Source organism: Cephus cinctus, unplaced genomic scaffold (assembly GCF_000341935.2).
Source record: "Cephus cinctus unplaced genomic scaffold, Ccin1 Ccin1_scaffold0862, whole genome shotgun sequence".
Classification (NCBI taxonomy): Eukaryota; Metazoa; Arthropoda; class Insecta; order Hymenoptera; family Cephidae; genus Cephus; species Cephus cinctus.
The window spans coordinates 283,988-303,931 of record NW_014333446.1 but is presented as its reverse complement, the minus strand read 5'-3'; the positions used below and the strand labels follow the sequence as shown (position 1 = coordinate 303,931).

The 19,944-nt window shown below is 46.2% G+C and overlaps 2 protein-coding genes across 9 annotated transcripts in view; one reads left to right on the top strand and one right to left on the bottom strand.

The window, feature by feature from the left end:
- Positions 1–4,765, bottom strand: part of LOC107270998 (ankyrin repeat domain-containing protein SOWAHB) — a 71,977-nt gene extending 67,212 nt beyond the window's left edge. For 2 of the 7 annotated variants that reach the window (XM_025088258.1, XM_015746531.2), the window contains exons 1-4: positions 4,463–4,747; positions 4,202–4,263; positions 3,329–3,769; positions 2,712–2,852 (exon numbers count right to left, since the gene is read on the bottom strand). In XM_025088258.1, the coding sequence (XP_024944026.1) occupies positions 2,712–2,852; positions 3,329–3,769; positions 4,202–4,263; positions 4,463–4,589 (771 nt within the window). In that variant the 5' untranslated portion in view covers positions 4,590–4,747. Of the gene's footprint in view, positions 1–2,711; positions 2,853–3,328; positions 3,770–4,201; positions 4,264–4,376 lie in introns of all 7 variants that reach the window. The other 5 variants (XR_001538490.2, XM_015746530.2, XM_025088259.1 and 2 more) reach the window with 5 other exon arrangements.
- A 697-nt stretch (positions 4,766–5,462) lies between these two features.
- Positions 5,463–19,944, top strand: part of LOC107271004 (homeobox protein araucan) — a 46,197-nt gene continuing 31,715 nt past the window's right edge. Inside the window, exons 1-4 of one of the 2 annotated variants that reach the window (XM_015746543.2) lie at positions 5,463–5,754; positions 5,956–6,784; positions 7,100–7,310; positions 7,788–9,290. In XM_015746543.2, coding sequence (XP_015602029.1) covers positions 9,180–9,290 — 111 coding nt within the window. In that variant the 5' untranslated portion in view covers positions 5,463–5,754; positions 5,956–6,784; positions 7,100–7,310; positions 7,788–9,179. Of the gene's footprint in view, positions 5,755–5,955; positions 6,785–7,099; positions 7,311–7,787; positions 9,291–19,944 lie in introns of those variants that run through there. The other variant, XM_015746545.2, reaches the window with a different exon arrangement.

Here is a 19,944-nt window from a genome sequence, read left to right as displayed (position 1 = left end):
CCCCGGCTGAACTGGGTATAAGGTAGCTAAGTTTGCTTCAGGGCGTCTTGTCGAGGTTGTCGCGGCCGGGATCACGCAAGCTGTGGCCTCCCCCGACCCCATACCCTCTTTGCATATACATTCTGTAAGATTACTTTGTGCGGTTTACACCCTTCGCCGTCTCAGCATCCCTCGGCTCGTCTTCGCTCCTTTGCCAGCAGGCAAACTACCCCCCCAACTTTCAGGCTCCCTAATGTATGCGGAACTACTATACGGAATTCCAAGTTCGGCCGGGACGGAGTTGCCACCGTCAGGGGCGTTGGTTTCGGGAGTTACCCCTTTCGTGGGGGGGTTTGAAAGAGGGTACCATGGGGTTTCCGCTCGTCCCTATAATAATAAGTCTGCGCGTTGAAACTGCTTAACAAGACACGTAAGAGGCGAACACGCGTGATCCTAATTAGAACGCGTCCTTCTTCGAAGTGCCAGTCTCCCGAGTAGACCCTTGTTCCAGGATCCTTCGCCGTATCCGACGGCAGGCCCGAGGGGGATGATTTTCAAGTTATTCAAATAGGATGGGAAGATTCGATACCACCCAGGAAACTCGTCGATTTATTTTCAACGGCAAGATCCCCGGAAGTCTTGAAAATCCTTAAAAAGGAAAAAAAAAACAAGCGTGTCTTTGAGTCGGTAAAGGGGTACGGAAAAAGCGTGGCGAACGACCGGATCGTCAGCGCCCATTCCTTTAGCTTACTTTCACGGAAGCGACAGAAGGCACGCCGCTTACGAATCGTCACATTAGGCGGCGAAAACGTCGTAGCGCGGGTGGCTATTGTGCACGCGACATTTTTCGTTCATTGTGAACGACGGGACACCGACGTCGCCGGGCGTCGTTACGATCATACCGATTGGCTGGATTTTGGTTCCTGCTTTTTTTTTCTTTAACCTCGATCCCCTCTTTTCTTCCTCCGCCAAACGGGAGGCCGATGGAAGGAAAGGAAAACTTTTCGAGGAACTCCTTATCGCGCGCAACTACGTGGCAGGAGTTTCTGCTGCGCGAATCGCGATAGCGACGTGGCTCCGTAGCTTTGACGCGAGTATACGTGTACGTGAATCGTGGGACGCTGGCTTGTCAGTGGCACTTGCACGGCACTTGCACGGCACGGTGGCACGCGACACAAAGCGACGTGCGGGATCATTAGGAATTCAGAGGGTGGAATGGTGCAGCCATTGCGCATGATAATTATCGTGAAGAAAAGCAAAAGACGGGAGAGATTACAGGATGTCCGGAGTCGGGAGATGAGGAGGAGAGGCACGAGAAGACACCCCTTGTGGCGGTCAATCCGTTTCTGTATATACGACGTACAGTCAATTGGCTGAACAAATACTTTCAGATCACAGTCTATAAGTAAATAAGGCTGCTAGACCTCGATTAATACCTATAACTAAATATAGATATTATCACAGTATATCGTTACTGTAAAATCAAATAATTGTTTAATATCGTCCGAATATTAGGGGAAAAAGCCTATAAGGATGGATGAGATGGTAATTGGCAGAGAAAACCGAGAAAAAGGTTACTTCCTTCCGTTTTGTCAAAAATACTTCCAAATCACAGTGTATAAGTAAATGAGGCTGGCAGACCTCCGTTAATGCCTACAACTAAATACACATATTATTACAGTATGTCGTTACTGTAAAATCCAATAATCCTTTGATATCGACCGAAAAAAAAAATCCCATAAGGGTGGATGAGATGGTAATTGGCAGAGAAAACCGAGAAAAAGGTTACTTCCTTCCGTTTTGTCAAAAATAATTCCAAATCACAGTGTATAAGTAAATGAGGCTGGCAGACCTCCATTAATGTCTACAACTAAATATAAATATTATTACAGTATGTCGTTACTGTGAAATCCAATAATCCTTTGATATCGACCGAAAAAAAAAATCCCATAAGGGTGGATGAGATGGTAATCGGCAGAGGAAACCGAGGAAAGGGTTACTTCCTTCCGTTTTGTAAAACGGTATCTGTTCGCCGAAGTGGTCGGCACCCTTTCATCCCTTGACACGATAAAAACCATCCGAATTACGAAGGATCGTCCATATCCTGGCGGTGGCCGCTTTGTACTTGCCGGCGGAAGGATCTGAGGATCTTCCACTTTTAATTTTAAACACAGCTAATTATGATTTACGGCAACATCGACGCAACATCCTGATCGGGACGGGAGATACAGCCGGGATATTCAAATGTGATGAATATTGCTCGGCGCAACAAACGGCACAAGCCTTAGCGAGGGCGGTGGGGATAGGGGGAGGGAGAGGGGGAGAGGACGATAAGGAAAAGAAAGTAAAAGTGTAATATGAAGAAGAGGCATAAAGGAGAGTGGGAGGTTGAGGGTGGGTTTCGAAGGCGGCGACCGCCTTGGTGATTCCTAGTAGTTCATTCGGTATGCAAGATGAACACTTTGCCTCGTACAGCGCATCCTTTCCCATCCGTAAGGATATCTCCTTACGTCGGGGTTCCTTTGATATCAATCGAACGGGATAACACGTTGCGTCATATTTGCGACTCGTCAATAGTCATGGACCTATTAGGTATATAAATAGTCAATAGGTGTACGGTCATTGACTGAACCGTTATATAAAACCGTACGGTGAAGAGAGCGAAATTTTATCGTAAAAACTGCGACAGCCATGCTGGATACGTTTTTTGAAAGATTTATATCGAAGGTTACCTTATCGGAGCGTTTCTTAGTAGGAGTCGTAGTGCCATTAGGTCGAGCGTTCATGTCTGTCTCACTGGCCATCCGGTTGAACCGTTGCATCCGTTCGCGAACACTTAGCTGCTCGGCCGATCCGGTATTGGCCACGTCCTCCTGTATATACAACTGTTTTCCTATTCGTTCTCAAGGCAGGGAGGAAGACGAGCCACAACTGAATAGCGTGCACTAACCGATACCATTGACCATAGCAATACAGACGGATGGACAGAGTATGCTAAGAGGATCTAAGGACGGTGCGAAGACGTGGACCAAGTTCAATATTCACTACACTAAATGGTAGATGATGATCCTAGAGGTCGACGGATGTGTACAGGATGATAGAGTGCGGCGCTACATGATGAAGGAAGGTGCGAAGAGGAGCAGGTAGTGCAGGTTGAAAGTTTCTAGGATGCAGTAAGCCAGACAAGTACCAGGATCCTACAGATTCATCTTGGTTGGTCGTACGAAAGCCAGGAGTCTACAATACATGCCAAAATAAAATAATACAGAGGATGTATAGAGAAAACCAAAGCTTAACCCTTTGACGATTGAAAGCATGTTTTTTGGGTGATAAAAGAAAAAGTCACTACCTTCATCACGTTGTCAGTGGTTGGTTTCATTTTATCCATGTTGATGTTCTCTTTGTTCTCAAGCCGTAGTTTATCCTGGCTCTTACGACGTGGTGGCACTGGGGGAGATGAGACCTGGCTGGCATCCTCTTCGACAACCTCTTCAGGATCCTGCTTGGAATTTTCTTCAGTCGTTTCCTCCTTATCGACATTTTCACTTGCTCCGACAGGGTAAAGAGGCTCGTCCGGATAACGTGGAACTGGGGATGAGGGGCTTGTAGGACTCAAGGGTGCAGGAGGTGGTGGACGATACGGTGGTGGTTCTCGTAGCGGGGATACCGGAGTTGCTAGGTCAGGGGTTGCCACGCTGGAGTCTTGTTGAAACGGGGCAGATGGAACTGGGGATGATAGCACGAGTGGTCCTTGACGATACTTTTTCTTGAGGACGAGGTACTTCTCACCCTATCATTGACAATCACAATCAGTTCACTGGTTATCGATTATTGAAGTAGGAGCGACTTGCACACGATTCTATCGAATAAAACACTGAGGTCAGGATGAGTATTTAATTACTGGGATAATTATAATTCATTAATACACTATTTACCGGAGCAATATTGAAAACACTATTTTTATGATGCACACGTTAATTGATAAAAAATAATTAAACACAAAATTTCACGAAAATTTAGTCTGATTTTTTAAAATTTATATCGATAATAGGAAATTTTTTAAATTTCGAAAATTCGCAACGCGGCCTAATGATACGAAGAATTGCCATGAAAAATTTCAAACTCCCGGGTTCGTTTGACGTGTTGGCGATCTGGCAACGGCGCACGGCGTGTGCAACAAGTCGCTCCTGTCAGAGAGAACAAATGCGACGTGGGTACCTACCTCCTCGTTTTTTATGGTGGCCAGGGTATTTACATACTCTTTAAACTTATTCCGCGCCTCGACTGAAAGTAAAATATTGCATTGCACCGTGCTATTTATACGCATTGCTCGCGAGCTGCCCTGACTCGCGGTGTAGAGCAACTCGCGAGAGCTGCAATGTTGCGGGCATGTTTACCGCATAGCGGGCCGTTGAGGTCACGCACGACACGACCAGACGGCAGACAGTCGCGGACACGCGCCGATCGAGGCATCACGACCTACCTCGCGTCTCCGGGTCCGTCAGGAACTTCTTAAAGTGCTTCACCACGTCGTGATTGCGCGCCGAGCCACCGTTTTCCAGTAGATATTTACGAATTTCTTCGAGAGACAGCTCACTGGGCGTCGCCATCTTGGCACTACTGATGGAACGCTAGCGCCACTCGCGGACATCCCGGTACTACTCTCAGCTCTGTCGATTATACCACCGTCGGAGCAGAGCCTCGCCTTTCCCTGTTGCGTTGCGTTACACGCGTGCCGTATAGAAAACAATGTTGCATCGCGATGAGAAATTGCGACAGGCGACGTATTGTGCACCTTGTATACATGAGAAACGTGAAATTAGATATCGTTAAGCAGCCAAGCCGTGCCTTAATATTGGATTTATGGAAAGAAGGAAGAAAAAAATGAAGAAGAAAGTGAAGAAAAAAACGGTTAGCTATTCAAAACTAAATCCTCCATTGGTAGATTCCAATAGAAGTATTACCACTTGCTGATTTATTCCCGTCACTTTGCGAAGCACGAGTTGCAACTTAATCGTGGCGATGTATATATTGACAGTACAGGAAGAGGTGAAAATTTATTCGACACCTTTCGCCACGTTTAAATTCACAGGGCCCGATAAAAAGAATGCAAATACGTACATTTTGACGTTGTTAATGGATGCATTGTCTCGTATCGATATCGAATATTGAATCGAATAGATCGCAGCATGTACACGAGACTTGCAAAAATCTCAACTCTCACCCTTCACATCTGTCGCTAGGCTTTGCTTTTCTGGCTCCTTTTTCACCCTCTTTCCCTCATCGGAACGAACTCCAGTAGCAACAGCAGCTTCAGCAGAAAATCGCAATCTGTCCCCGCCAGCCGTTTGCTACGACTCGACGCACGCCTCTATATTTATTCAACGCGCAATTACTAACCGGCGCAATAAATTCACGTTTAATTTACAACTGGCAATATTTTCCACAGTAGCCAACGCAATGGCGACAGAAGAAGCCGAAGATTCCAGCAGCACAGACATTGAGAATTGGTATAGCAGTGCCTATTCCCGAAACTCAGTACAATTTTGTACCTCGTTTGAATGGCACTGAGTAGATTGCAAGATCCCATTTTGGTATAAAAATTGTTGCACTCGTTACAATGGCTTGTAATTAAGAAAATGACCTTACTAATCATCACTGTACCATGCCAAGTATAAGCCAAAGGGATGCACGTGCGTGCAGCACGCTCGTCGGCGTTAGAAAAGAAGAGTATGACGCCACGGCGTAAAAGAGTGCATGTGCAAATTTCCTTGGGTGAGTAAACGAACCGGATGTTACGTCGGTATACCTTTGTAATTAAATACTTTTTATCGAGTTACTTTAATAGAGCGTCAATTAACGATTTGCATGAATCGTTAGAATTTTCATTCTGTATTACCATAAGATTTCCTCTGGGCGTTAATCTATATATATATATATATATATATATATATATATATATATATTTTTTTTTAGACGAAGGAGAATTTTTGGTAAATTAAATAATTACGGAATCTCAAGGGACTGACAATGAGATTGATATACGTGTCCACGTTCTGTGAAGATTCGTAAGAGGAATAAAAACGTGACGTAGAGGTCGCGTCGAGTTCACGTGAGATGAGCGGCCGTAGTCAAAGTACAAAGGCCCCGGCGACGCCCTGCGTTCCCGTAGGTGCATCCCCGATATCATCTACCCGTGTTTCTCTGCATTATGTTTATGCCTGTGCATACATAAAAATGCCTTCCAAGTTTCCAGCCGCACTTATCCACAGCCCACGTGTGTGATGCACAGCGCAGCGACGCACGTGCTGCGTCCAGCCGCGAGATACGAGATTTAAAACTGCATGGTTTTGTGTAAATCCTGGCCTCTACTTTCCTCGAAGAAGAAAAGGAAAGCCCCATCCAGGAATTGGGACAGATGAGATGAAATCGCAGGAATCAGGGAATCCTAATAGGAAAAGGAACAGCGATGCATCCTTAAATTTTTGTCTCTTCTCCATCTGTCGTATCTTCATATACATTACGTGGTTTTCTTGTATCTTCAGAGCCGCTTCCTATCCTCCATCATCATCGTCCTCGTCCGTACACACCGAAAGGGGTATCTTTCGAGAGTCCTCTGGAATGCAAGGCGTCCCCCACAACGAAGCCCAAGCATTAGCGCCGTCTAGCTTTTTGCCAAGGAATTCCAGGGCGACATAAACTCTCGCGTGCGTGCGCGGCCCCAGAAATACACGGGCCGCATATGCGCCGGGTAGCCGGCAAAAAATTGGATCTATATCGCCGGCTCCTACCATCCTTGGCCAAGGTAGAGTCGCGTGTAGCAGTAAATTCGACAAGGGCTGTGATTGGGGATACGTTTGTTGGCTATACTTTTTGTTGGGGGAATGTATCAAGGATGTGAAACATATATGAGTCTCTTAGGAACTGTTACTCATCCGGGTACCATTCTCTCTCAATTTCATTTGATCCTATGATGTACACTCCAGTTCTCAAAGGTATTCAAAGAAACTATTAATCGGTCAATTAATTTTAAACTTCTTTTTTTTTACTCCCAACATTTTCTTACACTGCCCCGTTAGGCTTCCTAGCTTTTATTTATATTACCGACAATTCTTTCCAGACGTGCGGCAAAGGTCCTTTCAAAAGATCCAGGATCGCGAGGACGCGTTCGACAGGCATTATATATTATCGCATTATTGACGGCTGTGTCATCGCGAACCGAGGTAGTGCGCAGAATACACAAAGTCGAGGAGTCAGCCAACACTTGAGTTCCTGTGTCGAGAGGAAAGCCACCGATCCGGAAGATGGGAAGAGAGTCGAGTCGATCCTGGGTAACGACACGATGCTGCTACCCATGAACGTAGAATACAGTGATAGTACAGAAATGGTCAAAGAGATAAGAATATACGGAAAAAAAGTACTTCTCTTTGGCAACGTATTTCCGTGAAATCGAAACGAAAATAACAAAGCATGTCGTCACCTCTGCGATTAGCTGTTTCGATTCCAAAAAATCTGATAAGTGTCCAGATTTGATATATCGATATCAAAACATATATAGTATACATATATGTAACTCTGATGAAAACTGTCAAAATTCATTGACAGTTCACATACGTACCTAAGGCCGTTGACAGAAATATATAAGAGAGAACAAATAATAATTTGACGGATATTAACAAATGAAAAGTCAAAGAGTCACTGTCGCACGTGTGTCGATCACGAGGTATTAACAGGTCGATATCGGTAGGTACGAACCCCTCGTGAATCCTTTATAATTCCCCTATCTTTTTTTCCACGTGTCTACCTAGGCCAGATCCATCGGGGAAGTCCATGGAGCCAGAGTGCAGTGGAAGCCAACGTAACACTGCAGCCATTATAAGACACGTAGAGGATCGGGCCGATGGAGTCGGGCGCAAATAGAGTCTATTGGAAAAATGAAGAAAGAAAGGAAGCCCAGCAAATGGATGATTAGCAGTATATCCGGAGGACCGCCTCTCTCGCGGAAAACCCCACCCGTGCAGATGATCGCGATGATCGCAGGCGGGGCCGTATACTCCTAGCGCCAGGTTCAACGGTAGGGAAGTGGCTCCCGGTTGTCGGCATACGTGGAGCACATGCAAGGTGGATTCGTGCACGTGCGTGTGGACGTGCTGCGCAAAGAGGGTACGTAGCCCGATGGGTTTAGGTGTCGCAATGGAGGGAAGGTAGACAGTGAGGCAGCCAGCTACCGTGAACATAGCCAGTGACCTGGTGGAGGTAGTCAGGCAGACAGCCCAGTCGGCCAAGTCAGGCATACGGAAACCCCAGGACACACGTGGCTCCTCAGCAGTGGCTGGTCAGCAGTGCAAGGGACGCGGTGAGCGACGCCGACGCAGCCCGCACGCGCGTTCAAACGACCCCGCGAGTTGCGCGAAACTCCAGGAACTCCATCCTGCCAAAGGGGACTATTACCATCCTGGATATAAGCGAGGCTCGTCGCTGGTGCCTGGTGCTCCTGATATCGACGTCTCGTCCCACGGGGTCCGAGTAGTTGGTGATACCGATAGATAAATAGGTAAAGAAGAAGCGCAGGAAGAAGACCTCAGAAACAGGAAGTCTTGACTCACCAGGACGCGCCTCTCTGCCTCCCGAAGGAGAGTCTTCCTCGAGGCAGGGGCAAGATTTTGGCGCCACCTCCAAGCTCCGTCTATGGACTAGGCCAGACTTACGCCTTGCGGCCACTCTGCAGTTCACCCTTCTCCACCTCCTGGATCACCTCCTGGATCTCCTCGAGCGCCACCACTCCCCGCCTCCGAGCATTCTCCCTCTGATGCTGCGACTCTGCCTCTCTCGAGCTCTGAACTAACCTAACCCGTGGCCAACTTCATTCCACGCCAACTGACCACCACCGACGGCTCTAGCCCGTGGCCATCCTACGAGCGAGTCCTTCGGGTCCTTGGTTCTCCTTGCCGGGTCAATTGCACCGGGTGGTACAGTGCCTGGGGATATTTATACTGAGGAGAGTACAGGCTAACTCGGCTGACGTTTCCTTTGTAATTTCGTTATTCGCGAGTGACGACAGTGACAGTGCGTGATAAAATAAACGGCTTTGAGAACGCGCCGAGAGAATATTTATTCCGTAATCGGGAAAAGAGCGCCGGAAGCGGAAATTCTTCGAGTATTCCTGAACGGTTCACCCGGACGGCTCGCTGCTCAGGAATATGGACATGTCCGAAGATTGCTGGGAGCACGTGGGTTTGCTTCAGGAGGTCTCCAACTCGGATCCGCCTCCGCCGCCACCCGCCCCTGATTTTCTTATTCAGCAACAGGAGGTGAGTCTTTTTTTTTTTTTTTTTTTTTTTTTTTTTTTTTCGAGTAAATCGGTACAAGTCTAAATTGTCATTTTATAAATTTCACGATATTTTTCAAATATTGCGTAATACCTAGAAAGAAATTTTCCATCGTTACCTCACTGACCAAACAACTATAACCAATTTCCAGTACAATTATCTGAATCTTATCTTCTGTCACTTTGACATTTTTTTTTTTTTAACGATAGTCGCTTCCAGCGATTAGAAAGGAACCGGAAGTCACTTTAAGGTATTATCGTCATGAATCAGAGGTTAGAACTGCGGAAAAGAAAGTGTCTCCGAATCTATCCCACGATCCTTGATCGATCGCGGTACAGATAATGTCGATTTCTTATTGGAATTATTAACTGTTACGTAGTCAGGTGGGATTATGGGGGAAGCGTAATTCCGCATAGCTCTACGGGCAACTAATTGACTCGTCGCGCGCATTGAAACTCCTTTTGAATCTTTCAAGGAATACTGGTGCAGATAGTGTAATTAGGTATTTAGATATAGTTATAGGTTGGTACTTTGGTATTTCCTTTGCTATAACAGGATTCCGCGGTGTTCTCCTGCCGGTTGTAAATATGATCGGTCTGATTAGGCGAGCGTCTATTACCGATCCCACTGATCGCTTCTCGTGTCCTTTAATGTCGTTGGAATGAAAGTGCCTGTAGGCTTTATCGAGTCGATCCTGCTAAATTGAATGACTGGATTTTTAACGTCCTGCCGTAAACTCCCGACGCAGTTGCAATTCCGCGACAACCGATCTTCCACGGAATTGCATAAGACGGGATCGGATGAAACATATATTAAACGCTAGCAGTATTTTCTGTGTGTTAAATAGAATACGTAAACGTCATATCTAACTAGGTAAGGTATAACTATATTTATGAAACAGATGGATGCTTAGGGCGTGTGGAATTGTCGATGAAAATAAATTTTATTTTTTTTTTATTTCAACTCAAAAACAGTAACGGCTGTCCCGAATGAAAATGAGATTCAGTCAAGGGATTTGCTAAAAATTATTTTTATTTTTATCCCTAATGGCGATTAATGTTTGAGTAGATTTTCCATTAGCTTCATGGGTTATTTAATATGCTGATGGGTTACATTGATTTTTCTCTAATAAGGGTCGAGTTGGGAATTTTTATTAATCGTGGTATATGTTTTGATATTTTTTTTCAAGTTTTTCATTTTTTCGTTAATTATTTGAAAAATCACTCGTGAAATTGACATCGTATGGTTTTAAGTGTCGGTGCTCGTTACGCGATCCAATTTCGAAAATGCCAGTCAATTTTGAAAATAGCGTCCATTTGCCGGCGGATAGGACTTATGTTATCGGGTTGTGGTACGCGGGAGTTACTAAATTAATGGGACGGGTGTTAATTCGAAGGGAGCAGGTGGACAGATTGAGCGCTGGGCTGTACAATTAAAAAATCTATATCCGACTATATGGACTTTCGTGTAATTGTACGTATATAGGTTATATACATTAATACGTATACATTAATAAAATCAAATAATTCTTTCACGCTATTCAGAAGTGATACGACACCATCCGTATAAGACCGTGATATACGTAATTAAGATTGTACCTAATTAATTAGACGCGACCGAAGGAATCAGCGTGGATGATAAATAAACAAATTGACGTGTACCTCATACTCGAATAAACTATTAATATCGAAGATAAATAAATTAATATCAATATAACTGGTCTGAGCCGTCCAATTAAAGTTGCGGGATATTTCTATCTGTCAGAATATATCTCACGCCGTCACTCAGTTTAATCGAGCCTGTCATACAATAGCCAGAGAGATGGGATACAGTTTGCAACGAATATCGACTACGCAGAAGCAATGTACAAAGGCACTGTATTTGTTGAAAAAAAAAAAAAAAAAAAAACCGAATAATAGATTATTAAGAAACCGAAGCGCAGTCACGTCGTAAAAGTAAAAAGTGTCCGGTGGTAGAAGCATCAGGGCCAAGAAGAAGGGGCGCAGGTGGCTATAAGGCCCCGCAGCTATATCGGTTCGAGTATTCACATTGTTTGCCAAGGGAAGCGGCACAAGCAGGCAATAAAGTTAATCATAGGAATCGTCTTTTGGGCCCCACCCGTGCAAAGATTTAGATGTCATTAGGCCGAGGATATCGTTGCTGAAGTCATTCCAAGAGAAAGAAGAAGAAGAAGAAATGCAAGGCGCGCGCGATGTGCCGTTTCAATTTCAAGAGAGCACGTAACGAGGCATGGGACCCCTTGGGTACGGCAGGACGAGGCCCGAGCGAGTAGAAGGCGTTGGTTAGCCTGCCCTGTAATCATGCCCAAAATTATAGGCATTTAGCCGGGCATGAATGAGCGGATAGGAAAGTTTAAGAAGATATCGGTGGCATCGGCGCGTTAGGGGCGCGTGGGCCTGAGTCCCCCTTTTTTTCACGCACCTGCCCGGGCACCGATCGGCCCCAGATTCACCTCCGATATCCGGCCCTTTTTTCTTATATATCTATATGACTCGGGTACCCGCTCGCTCTTCCCTCACGCATACCCGTACACGTGCAAGCGTTAACTCTGCGGGCCCCGAGTCAAGGGGGCCTGATCCACATTAATTCCCCCAATAATAATAACAATACCAGCAACCCGTCCACTCTTGGTGCGCGTCATCAGCTGCGAGTCTTATGCATTACTAAATTACTCCTTAAAAAAAGCACGCACTTACTCGGGGCCCTAGCAGAGTCAACGTCCCTCTACCGCCCTGAACAAGTAATACCATTGGGCCCTTGCCTCTCTCATATCGCAGATCCCAGTCGATCTTTGGGTCCCGTCGCTGATATTACCAGAGAACCAACGATGAGTGCAAAAGCGGTTTGGCAAGATTCGCAAGTAGTCCCGCGAGATTCGTTTCGCGTATCGTATGTCCGTGATCCATCCGTGCCACGTATCAGGCCCAGTATCACTTTCGGACTAGTATACCAAAAATTATCGTACCACTAAAAAAAATTTTCCCCAACCTCATCACGAGCCAGTCTGCAGTACCGTCAACTCCAAAAAAACCCTACGACCCCTCACTCCTTAAACAACCTACACTGTACAAATTTATTCTCCAATCAGTATATAATTTTAAAATTCGACACAAACGAATCAACCCCGTCCGTATACTCCAAGCAAAAAGTATCCGTCCCACGCGACTTGGTCAGAGCCCAAAACCGATTACCTCTAAATTTAAAGATCGCCATTTAATAGCGAGTAACCAGGGGAACCAACCGAGCGCCCCATAAGTATCTACATAAATAAGGAAGCAACTAAAGCACCAGGCGCAGCCATGCCGGTTGGGTGGTTCGTTACTTAGCTAAGCGCACGTATGAGTTTCCCACGGCGGGCCAAGATGCCCTGTGTGGGAATATCCCGATTATTACGCGCGCATAGGCAAACTGCTGGAGCGCGATCGCTTCGACGCCGATTTTTATATTCCACTTGCGTATAGTTATACCAGCCTGTACCCGGCCCCTCTCCCGCGTCTGGGCACCCCGTGCCTCTATGAACCTTCGCTACCACATACGCCATTACCTACTCCCGTGCTTCTTCCTATAGCCTAGCATCGGTAGGCGACTTCCTCGGTAGCAGCCACCGGGCACGTATGCACGCGACATTCAATTCTAATCAGTCCCCGATGGTTTGGCCCACGTTTTTCACGTATGCGGACCCACGTGTGTCACACGTCAAACCAAACTCGTTCGATCGGGCCGATAACCCGAAATCGACTGTACAGCCATTGGATAGCCTGGATGTTTTTTTATTTCAAATTAACCTGTACACTGTTTTCTCTAGTGTCACGTGTCCCGGGTATATATCGACTGGGGAATCTTCAGGAAGTGTCATGTGTGGACAAAAAAGTCAAGGATCCACTATTTTTTTTTTTTTCAGTAGACGACAAACACGTACGGGAAGTAACTGTATCCTGGATGAGGTTATCACGATTCGCGCTGTTAATTAGGCTCGTTGTGATTCTTTGTGAATTAAATTGGGGACGAGATCGAGATATGAAAATATTTTCTGCCTCTTTCATTCCTATACTCAAATTTTGTGCCTGGCTACGCTCACGGGTATGGACAATCTTTACATGACTGTGTCGTAAAATTTGGGGTATTCTTAGGTCTTGGGTTATTTACGAGGGTCGGAAATACTTCTACCGACAATTAGTGGCATTACCGTTGTTACGACGCTTTGCGCAAGGTCCCCAATGGTAAGCGATAGCCAAGAGTCCATACGCAGGTATAAAATAATTTACAGGGTGAAGAACCCCAAAAATTGACGTCCCTGTGCTATACCTACGTAACCTCAACATAAATTTGAAGCGTCGAAAAAAATCGGAAAACGAAGCCGTGAAGTATCGGTGGTAGCGTATATGGCCCAAAGGGCGTCGGGACGCTCGGCTCGACTCCTACAGCTCGGCGTCGGCTGACCGGCAAAGCCTAAGGCAATTAAACGTAGCTTAAGGTAAATTTATTAGACGCGATAACGAATAGGAGGGACACACCTGTGTCCTATTCTATATCCAGTGAGGCGACAGTGTCCGGCCAAGTCGTTTAAACCTGCCTCCACCTTATACCAGATAAAACCATTCCACTTCCGGAGTTGAACTTCGACCGCGCGCGTATACCTATATACACCGTACAAAAGTCTGAAAAGTCTTTCGAGTATCTCTTTAAGTCCTATAGTATACGTACGGTCCTTCCTCCGGTCCCTCTTACTCGGCTGGTTCCAGCTTAGAAAACAGTCAAGAGCCTGACCAGCTTATTATCTACCTAGTATCTAAGAACTCTTGTCCGACGAAACGTCACACCTTTGCTTCTCCCGGATCCGTCAGCTGTGAATTTACTCTTTTTCTCGCTTCTTCCCTCGCCGACGATTTCGTAATTAGCGGGACCGTTTGTTTTGGTCCTTTCGTGGAAACGGCTGATCCGATCGCGGGTGCACGAAATCACAGATTTTACATGTAAACGGGTGTAAGCTATAGGATTAATTTAAGAAACAGGTTGAGAGAAAAAAAAAAAATTTTTTTTTTACATCTGGACACAGTGTGATTTTTGGTAGTTGGCGAGTTTACATAAAATTTATCGCTCGTATCTCGTTACCAATGTTTCCGACGCGCCGTTGCGTGCGGATTCTGCAAAAGCGTCAACCCTGTTCCCACAATTCATTAAATAATAATATCACGTACGTGGAACGGCGCGCCGCTACACGTAAGTGGATAATAGGCCGTAAATATATTTTATGGCGTTGTTATTAGATACATACGCTATTACGTCGTCGAGTAACGTGAAGGCTTCTGCACATGGGTAGATAACCGAAGCGATGATAACACGCTTGCTTCACTCATAACGTCGATAACAGTCCGTGCGACGTTTGGTAAATAATTTTTTTTTTTTTTTCAAAAAATCATTTAAAAAATCATTCGAAAAAATAACACGATTTCGACGATAACGTTGTTACGTACGAAAAAAATCTTTTCATAAAAAATGGAAATTTTGTAAAAATTCGGGTCTCTTTTTAAATAAGGTAAATTTTGTTCATACTCAACTTATCCAGATTCGATCTCACGGGCTCTTACGTCACATAGGGAGATTCTTCCCATGACTCGCTTATGGGGTGTGACAATGGGGTGAGACGTGGCGCTAAAGTGCTTCGATAAGGTCGACGGGTTTTTCGCAGACTCGTTGCAAAGTTCACACGGCTAGCTCTCTTAGCCAAGGGGCACTTGTGTCATTTAATGGGGTGGTTAGAAGGCGGAGGGGAAACGCACTTGTCACGCACTTGTCACGCACTTGTCCTGCGTTTCGCTCGGCCCTGCCACTATACCAAGAGTCATATTTAGGGCCCTTTTCTCGATGCAGGCATTTTATTCCGTCCCTGGAAAAGTGCCCACTGGATCTTCAATTCACTGGGTATACAGTACACTGTACGTATACACCACTGTACAAACCCTCTTAATTTTCCTGTAACGCAGGAGAGTCGGTGCACACGTGACACGTGCATCCCGCATTGCGGGCCCGCAGGACACGTGCAGGATATTCATTGAGTTCGCTCGAGTTAAGCCGGCTACTTTTATGCCACAGTGTACGGAGCAAGGTAGACGAGCGTTGTGCGCGAGAGTCAAAGTTAACGGGAGCGCAGCCCCTAAATCGGCTGCTGCAATAATGACGGGACTGTAGGATCGACGCGTGGCACAATATACAAGGGGGTTGGCGGCAGTGGGTGGGTGAGCAATGAAAACAGGGGGGGTCCAAGTTGTTTCCTTACGCAATCGACACCGAATCGAAAGGAGCGACTGTACTTGGATCGGCTGGATGTTTGCGTAAGGGATGATACCTTTGATATTTTATTAATATTTTAATATTTCCACCCTGGCTTGAATATACGATTGGTTAAGAGTCTGGCCGTCACACCCCATTTCCGAGTTTAACCCCCCGCGGCATAAACGCTAAGTTAGCCCGGCGTTCTAATTGAACGACGTGCCACGAGGAGGCGACCCCATTCGCCGTTCTCGTGGCTCAGGGGGAGTTTATCTCGACGCAAGTTAACGTAAGTACGTGGGTATATAAAGCAACCCCTATTCAGTTCCATGTCGGGTATACTCCCGTCGCTCGTTGTTTCATTAGCCGTAGGCACTACGGCTTTCTCTAGTTCCTCCACCTACGGTCCTTGAGCTAGAAGGGGAGAGAGAGAGAGAGAGAGAGAGAGAGAGAGAGAGAGAGAGAGAGAGAGAGAGGCATGCCACGCTGTGTACTTCATCCGCTACACTTCAGAGATCCTCTTCGAAGCCCTCGAGCATCCTCCTCCCGGGAGGGTGGGAACCCTTACGAATTATGACGCAACAGTTTGCGGCGCGAGCCGACCCGGAGAGAACCCGCTATATTTTGGCCAATGGGTAAAAATTTTTTTGTCCACCCGTTATATTCCAGCGAAAATCTCCTGTGCGAAACGCTTTCCTCGAGGATCATAATTAGGGGTTGAGAATTGAAAGGGTCTAAATTATTCCGATAGGACCTGGCACGCTGGGGATGGCGCCAAGAGTGGGAGCTTCCTAAGGGATGCCAAAGAGTCGACGGGAAAACGAGCCTCAACCTCGACCTCGTTCTTCCCTCTTGATGCCACTTTCTCGCTTATTCAGCAATGATTCAATTCGGATGTGCTTTTTACGCGGCGCTGGGAGAGCAGCCCCCTCCTGAATCTTGCTACAACAGTCCTGGTCTAAGGTACATATAAAGGGGGTTGCTCGACTTACCCCGGGCATCCCTGGGAAACGGATTGCCGAGCCATTCAGCCAGCCCTCCCTCCGCCCCTTTCGCTTGGCTTCGCACGAGGATGCCGCGGGAGCAGGAGAATCGGTCCTGCAGGCTCTGCCGGAGAGTGCAAGCTCAGGAGGGACGGAGACAGAGGAAGTCCCGACCAACCAACAAGTCGTTCCTTTAATTCCGCTTAGCCACTTCTTTCCCCCAGGGCTTTACCCCTGGACCGTCTGTATACGTATTACGCAAGGGCAGCATCCGTTTATCCTCCACCGTCGATAAATACTATTCTTCGTGTTCCTCCGCCTCTCAGCCGCCCTCCTTCCAGGAACACCAGACTCCGTCCTAACTCTCATCCAGTGGCTTCGACTTACACGGAGACCTTCCAAGGAGCTACGCGCTCCGGATCTCAGGTACTTGCCAATCCGACGTACCTAACCTGACCCTCTCAAATCGTTGTGCGCCCCATAGGTATAGCCACGCTTTCGGGAAGTGCGATTGTTACTGATAACCAAAGAAAAAAAATATCCGAGCCTAAACCGACCTGGACGTTGGGGGATCCGAACGTTGAGCCAGGCAATTAGTACCAGGGACGTCCTGGCTCTACTTTCCTCCACCAAGACAGCCGATTCTTACGCTGCGCAATGGCGGTTTACCTTGGCAGAGGATCGCGCGCTCCGACTTGGTCAGTCGCGTATTATTAATGTACCTGACTCCGTGTAGCCAAGAGGAGGCAGCTGCCAGCTCGTTTGCCGCACGCGAACCCAATTCTCTCACCTGTAACGGATCATCCGCTTCCTTTCTTTCGGTTCACCCTGTTTACAACCCTGGCAATCCAAACCCCCTATTACCAACATACCCACCTCATGATTGCGTCATAGAAGCTCCAGATACGTAGGTGCGATTCAAAAGCAATATTCCTACTGGGTATTGCACTCTGCTACCTTGCTACAGCGTTCCCAATGAACGAGCAACCTCAGGAGACGTTCCCTTGACATCATAGGCCCAGACACTCCCAGGAACGTATCACTCTATATAAGGCCACGTGCCAGCCAAAACCTTCTATTTACATGTGTCTTCGGTGTACTCTCGTATGAATATTCACCGGTCAATTGCGACAACTCATGAATCGTAAGGTGCGATTTCCCTTCTACGCACATCAGACACCCCTGACCCTACCTTTACGCACGTCAATTCCACGATGGATCAAAGCTTCACCGTTATCAACCCTTTACCATTTTTTTTTCAACGTTCCTTTACCCACAGACTTCTTGAGGCTACACTTCTCACAGTTCTAGCATCGTCAATGCGTACGAGCACGTAGTCGATGTACGTATACTCAATGTACAGGGTGGAGCATATATAGCCTCACAGGCACGCACGACTCTGACCACTGTGATGGATGGTATCGGAGCCACTCTCGAACGCAGCGGGCATTCACAAATATCAGAGTTGCAAACCTGATGACGTTTTTGGTAAAGGGGCCGGATGATCCAGAAATTTTTACAAGGGCGATCCACGACTCGTACGATCCTATCGATCGCTTTTTAAAATTATACTGAAAAAGGTATATATTGAATTTTCACTTTTTTTTTTTTCTGTCACAAATTTTTTCTTCATTATGGTAAATCCATAGTATGCATTTTTTTATTGCCCGCCCCGTATCACGGTACGTGTCTCTAGGGTGGAATCGCCATTTCATTCTCACCGTTGACTCTACGTTTCCTTTACGTCCGTCAGGTTGGTAAGCGTTTAATAGGTACACGAGGAAACGAGGCGTGTGCTCTTGTTTTGATTAGTTGCGGACTGATATTGAAATATGCTTGTATCTCCGAGTCGAACATAATACACTGGGTTGTTAGCATTATAAATTATCATAAATGTATGTTAACCGCTTGGCTGTATTTGTTAACAGGTAAAGTAGGCGGAATACTTGCGGCCGTTATACCTACGTGAAGGCGTTGTGTTTGCTTACTTCGTTCGCGTATATATAACGAACGTCGATATGCTTACCGATGGTAAATGCATACATATGTCATACGAGTGAGTACGTATATGGATAAATGCGTTACCATGGGGATAGAAATATTTTAAAACGTTAGAAAGTTCAATCAGATTCCTTTTACCCAGATTCGAACTCTTCTGGACGTTTATAAATACTGCGTACGGATGTAGGGTATGCACTTGGTAACACTGTGGTAATTGCAATATTACTCTACGACACGTTGGACTGTACGTATAGTCTCTTCGCGATAATTTCACTATTATCATCGTCCGTGCGATTTGGTTGCGCGCTCGCACCGGTCATTTTAAGTTTACTCGGAAACGTAATGGCCATTTCGTGTTAGGAAGTTAATTAGTTCCCGCGGGGTGGGAGAATACGTATGTTTATCAGTAAGGAAGTTTCGGTCGCTGAGAGCTTCGTTGTTTTGAATTTGACGTCCGACGTGGCCGTTTTAACCGTGGAGAGAAAATCCGAGTTATCGCGCATAGATGTATTGCAGACGTACAGAGTGAGGTTAGGTTACCAGTTTGTGAATTAATTTTCAGTTAAAATCAGAACTGTCGCGATTTTACGAATATACGAAAATTTGTTCTAGAAGCTTCGACCCTCTTCCACAGTCGAGCGCCCCTCGATTCTTAACTAATTTCATTTCCCCTCTCGGACTCCCCTACGTCGCCTCGCAAAATTCTCAGATCCGGTCCGTCGATCAAATTACGAAGAATTATCCGTCGGCGGCAAAATTCAAAAGAGTCTCTACCGGTTCAGGGTTTATTTGAGGGAATTGCAGATTTTTCCGGCATGTATCTCGATCGAGCGATCGATCGCGATCGGTATGAGGGGTGCGGTCGTTTTTAATAAAAAAATTAATTATACGCTTCCAGGAGCGCCATTGACGTGAAGTGGTATACAGTTTCCCACGCATGCCATCCTATGCATGCTTCACGCCATTCCACCGGAGCCCATAGCGACTACAGAATTTACTTTTGGTTGTTGGTACGGGCATCGGAGCCAGTGCGAAGAGGACGCGAAGGCATGCGCTTGGTAGTGCACTGGGATATTTTATATATATTCCAGTATTGCCCTGCTACCAATCACGTGTTGTATATTCTAGTATCGGTCTGGTACTGATTTTCAAAATTTTTTTTCTACATGCATCATAGCATCGTTCTATCACTAAATCTCAATACGTCCACCTTCTTCTAGGTTCCACGTAGGAATTTGTAGGTTAGGTTGATATCCGAAGGAGAAGTCAGGGTAGGTGCGGCAATTTAGCCGGATCTGCATATTTTAGCACGAACACTTCCGGCGATCATTATCCCCTTGCAAGCTACCCACCCTCCACCC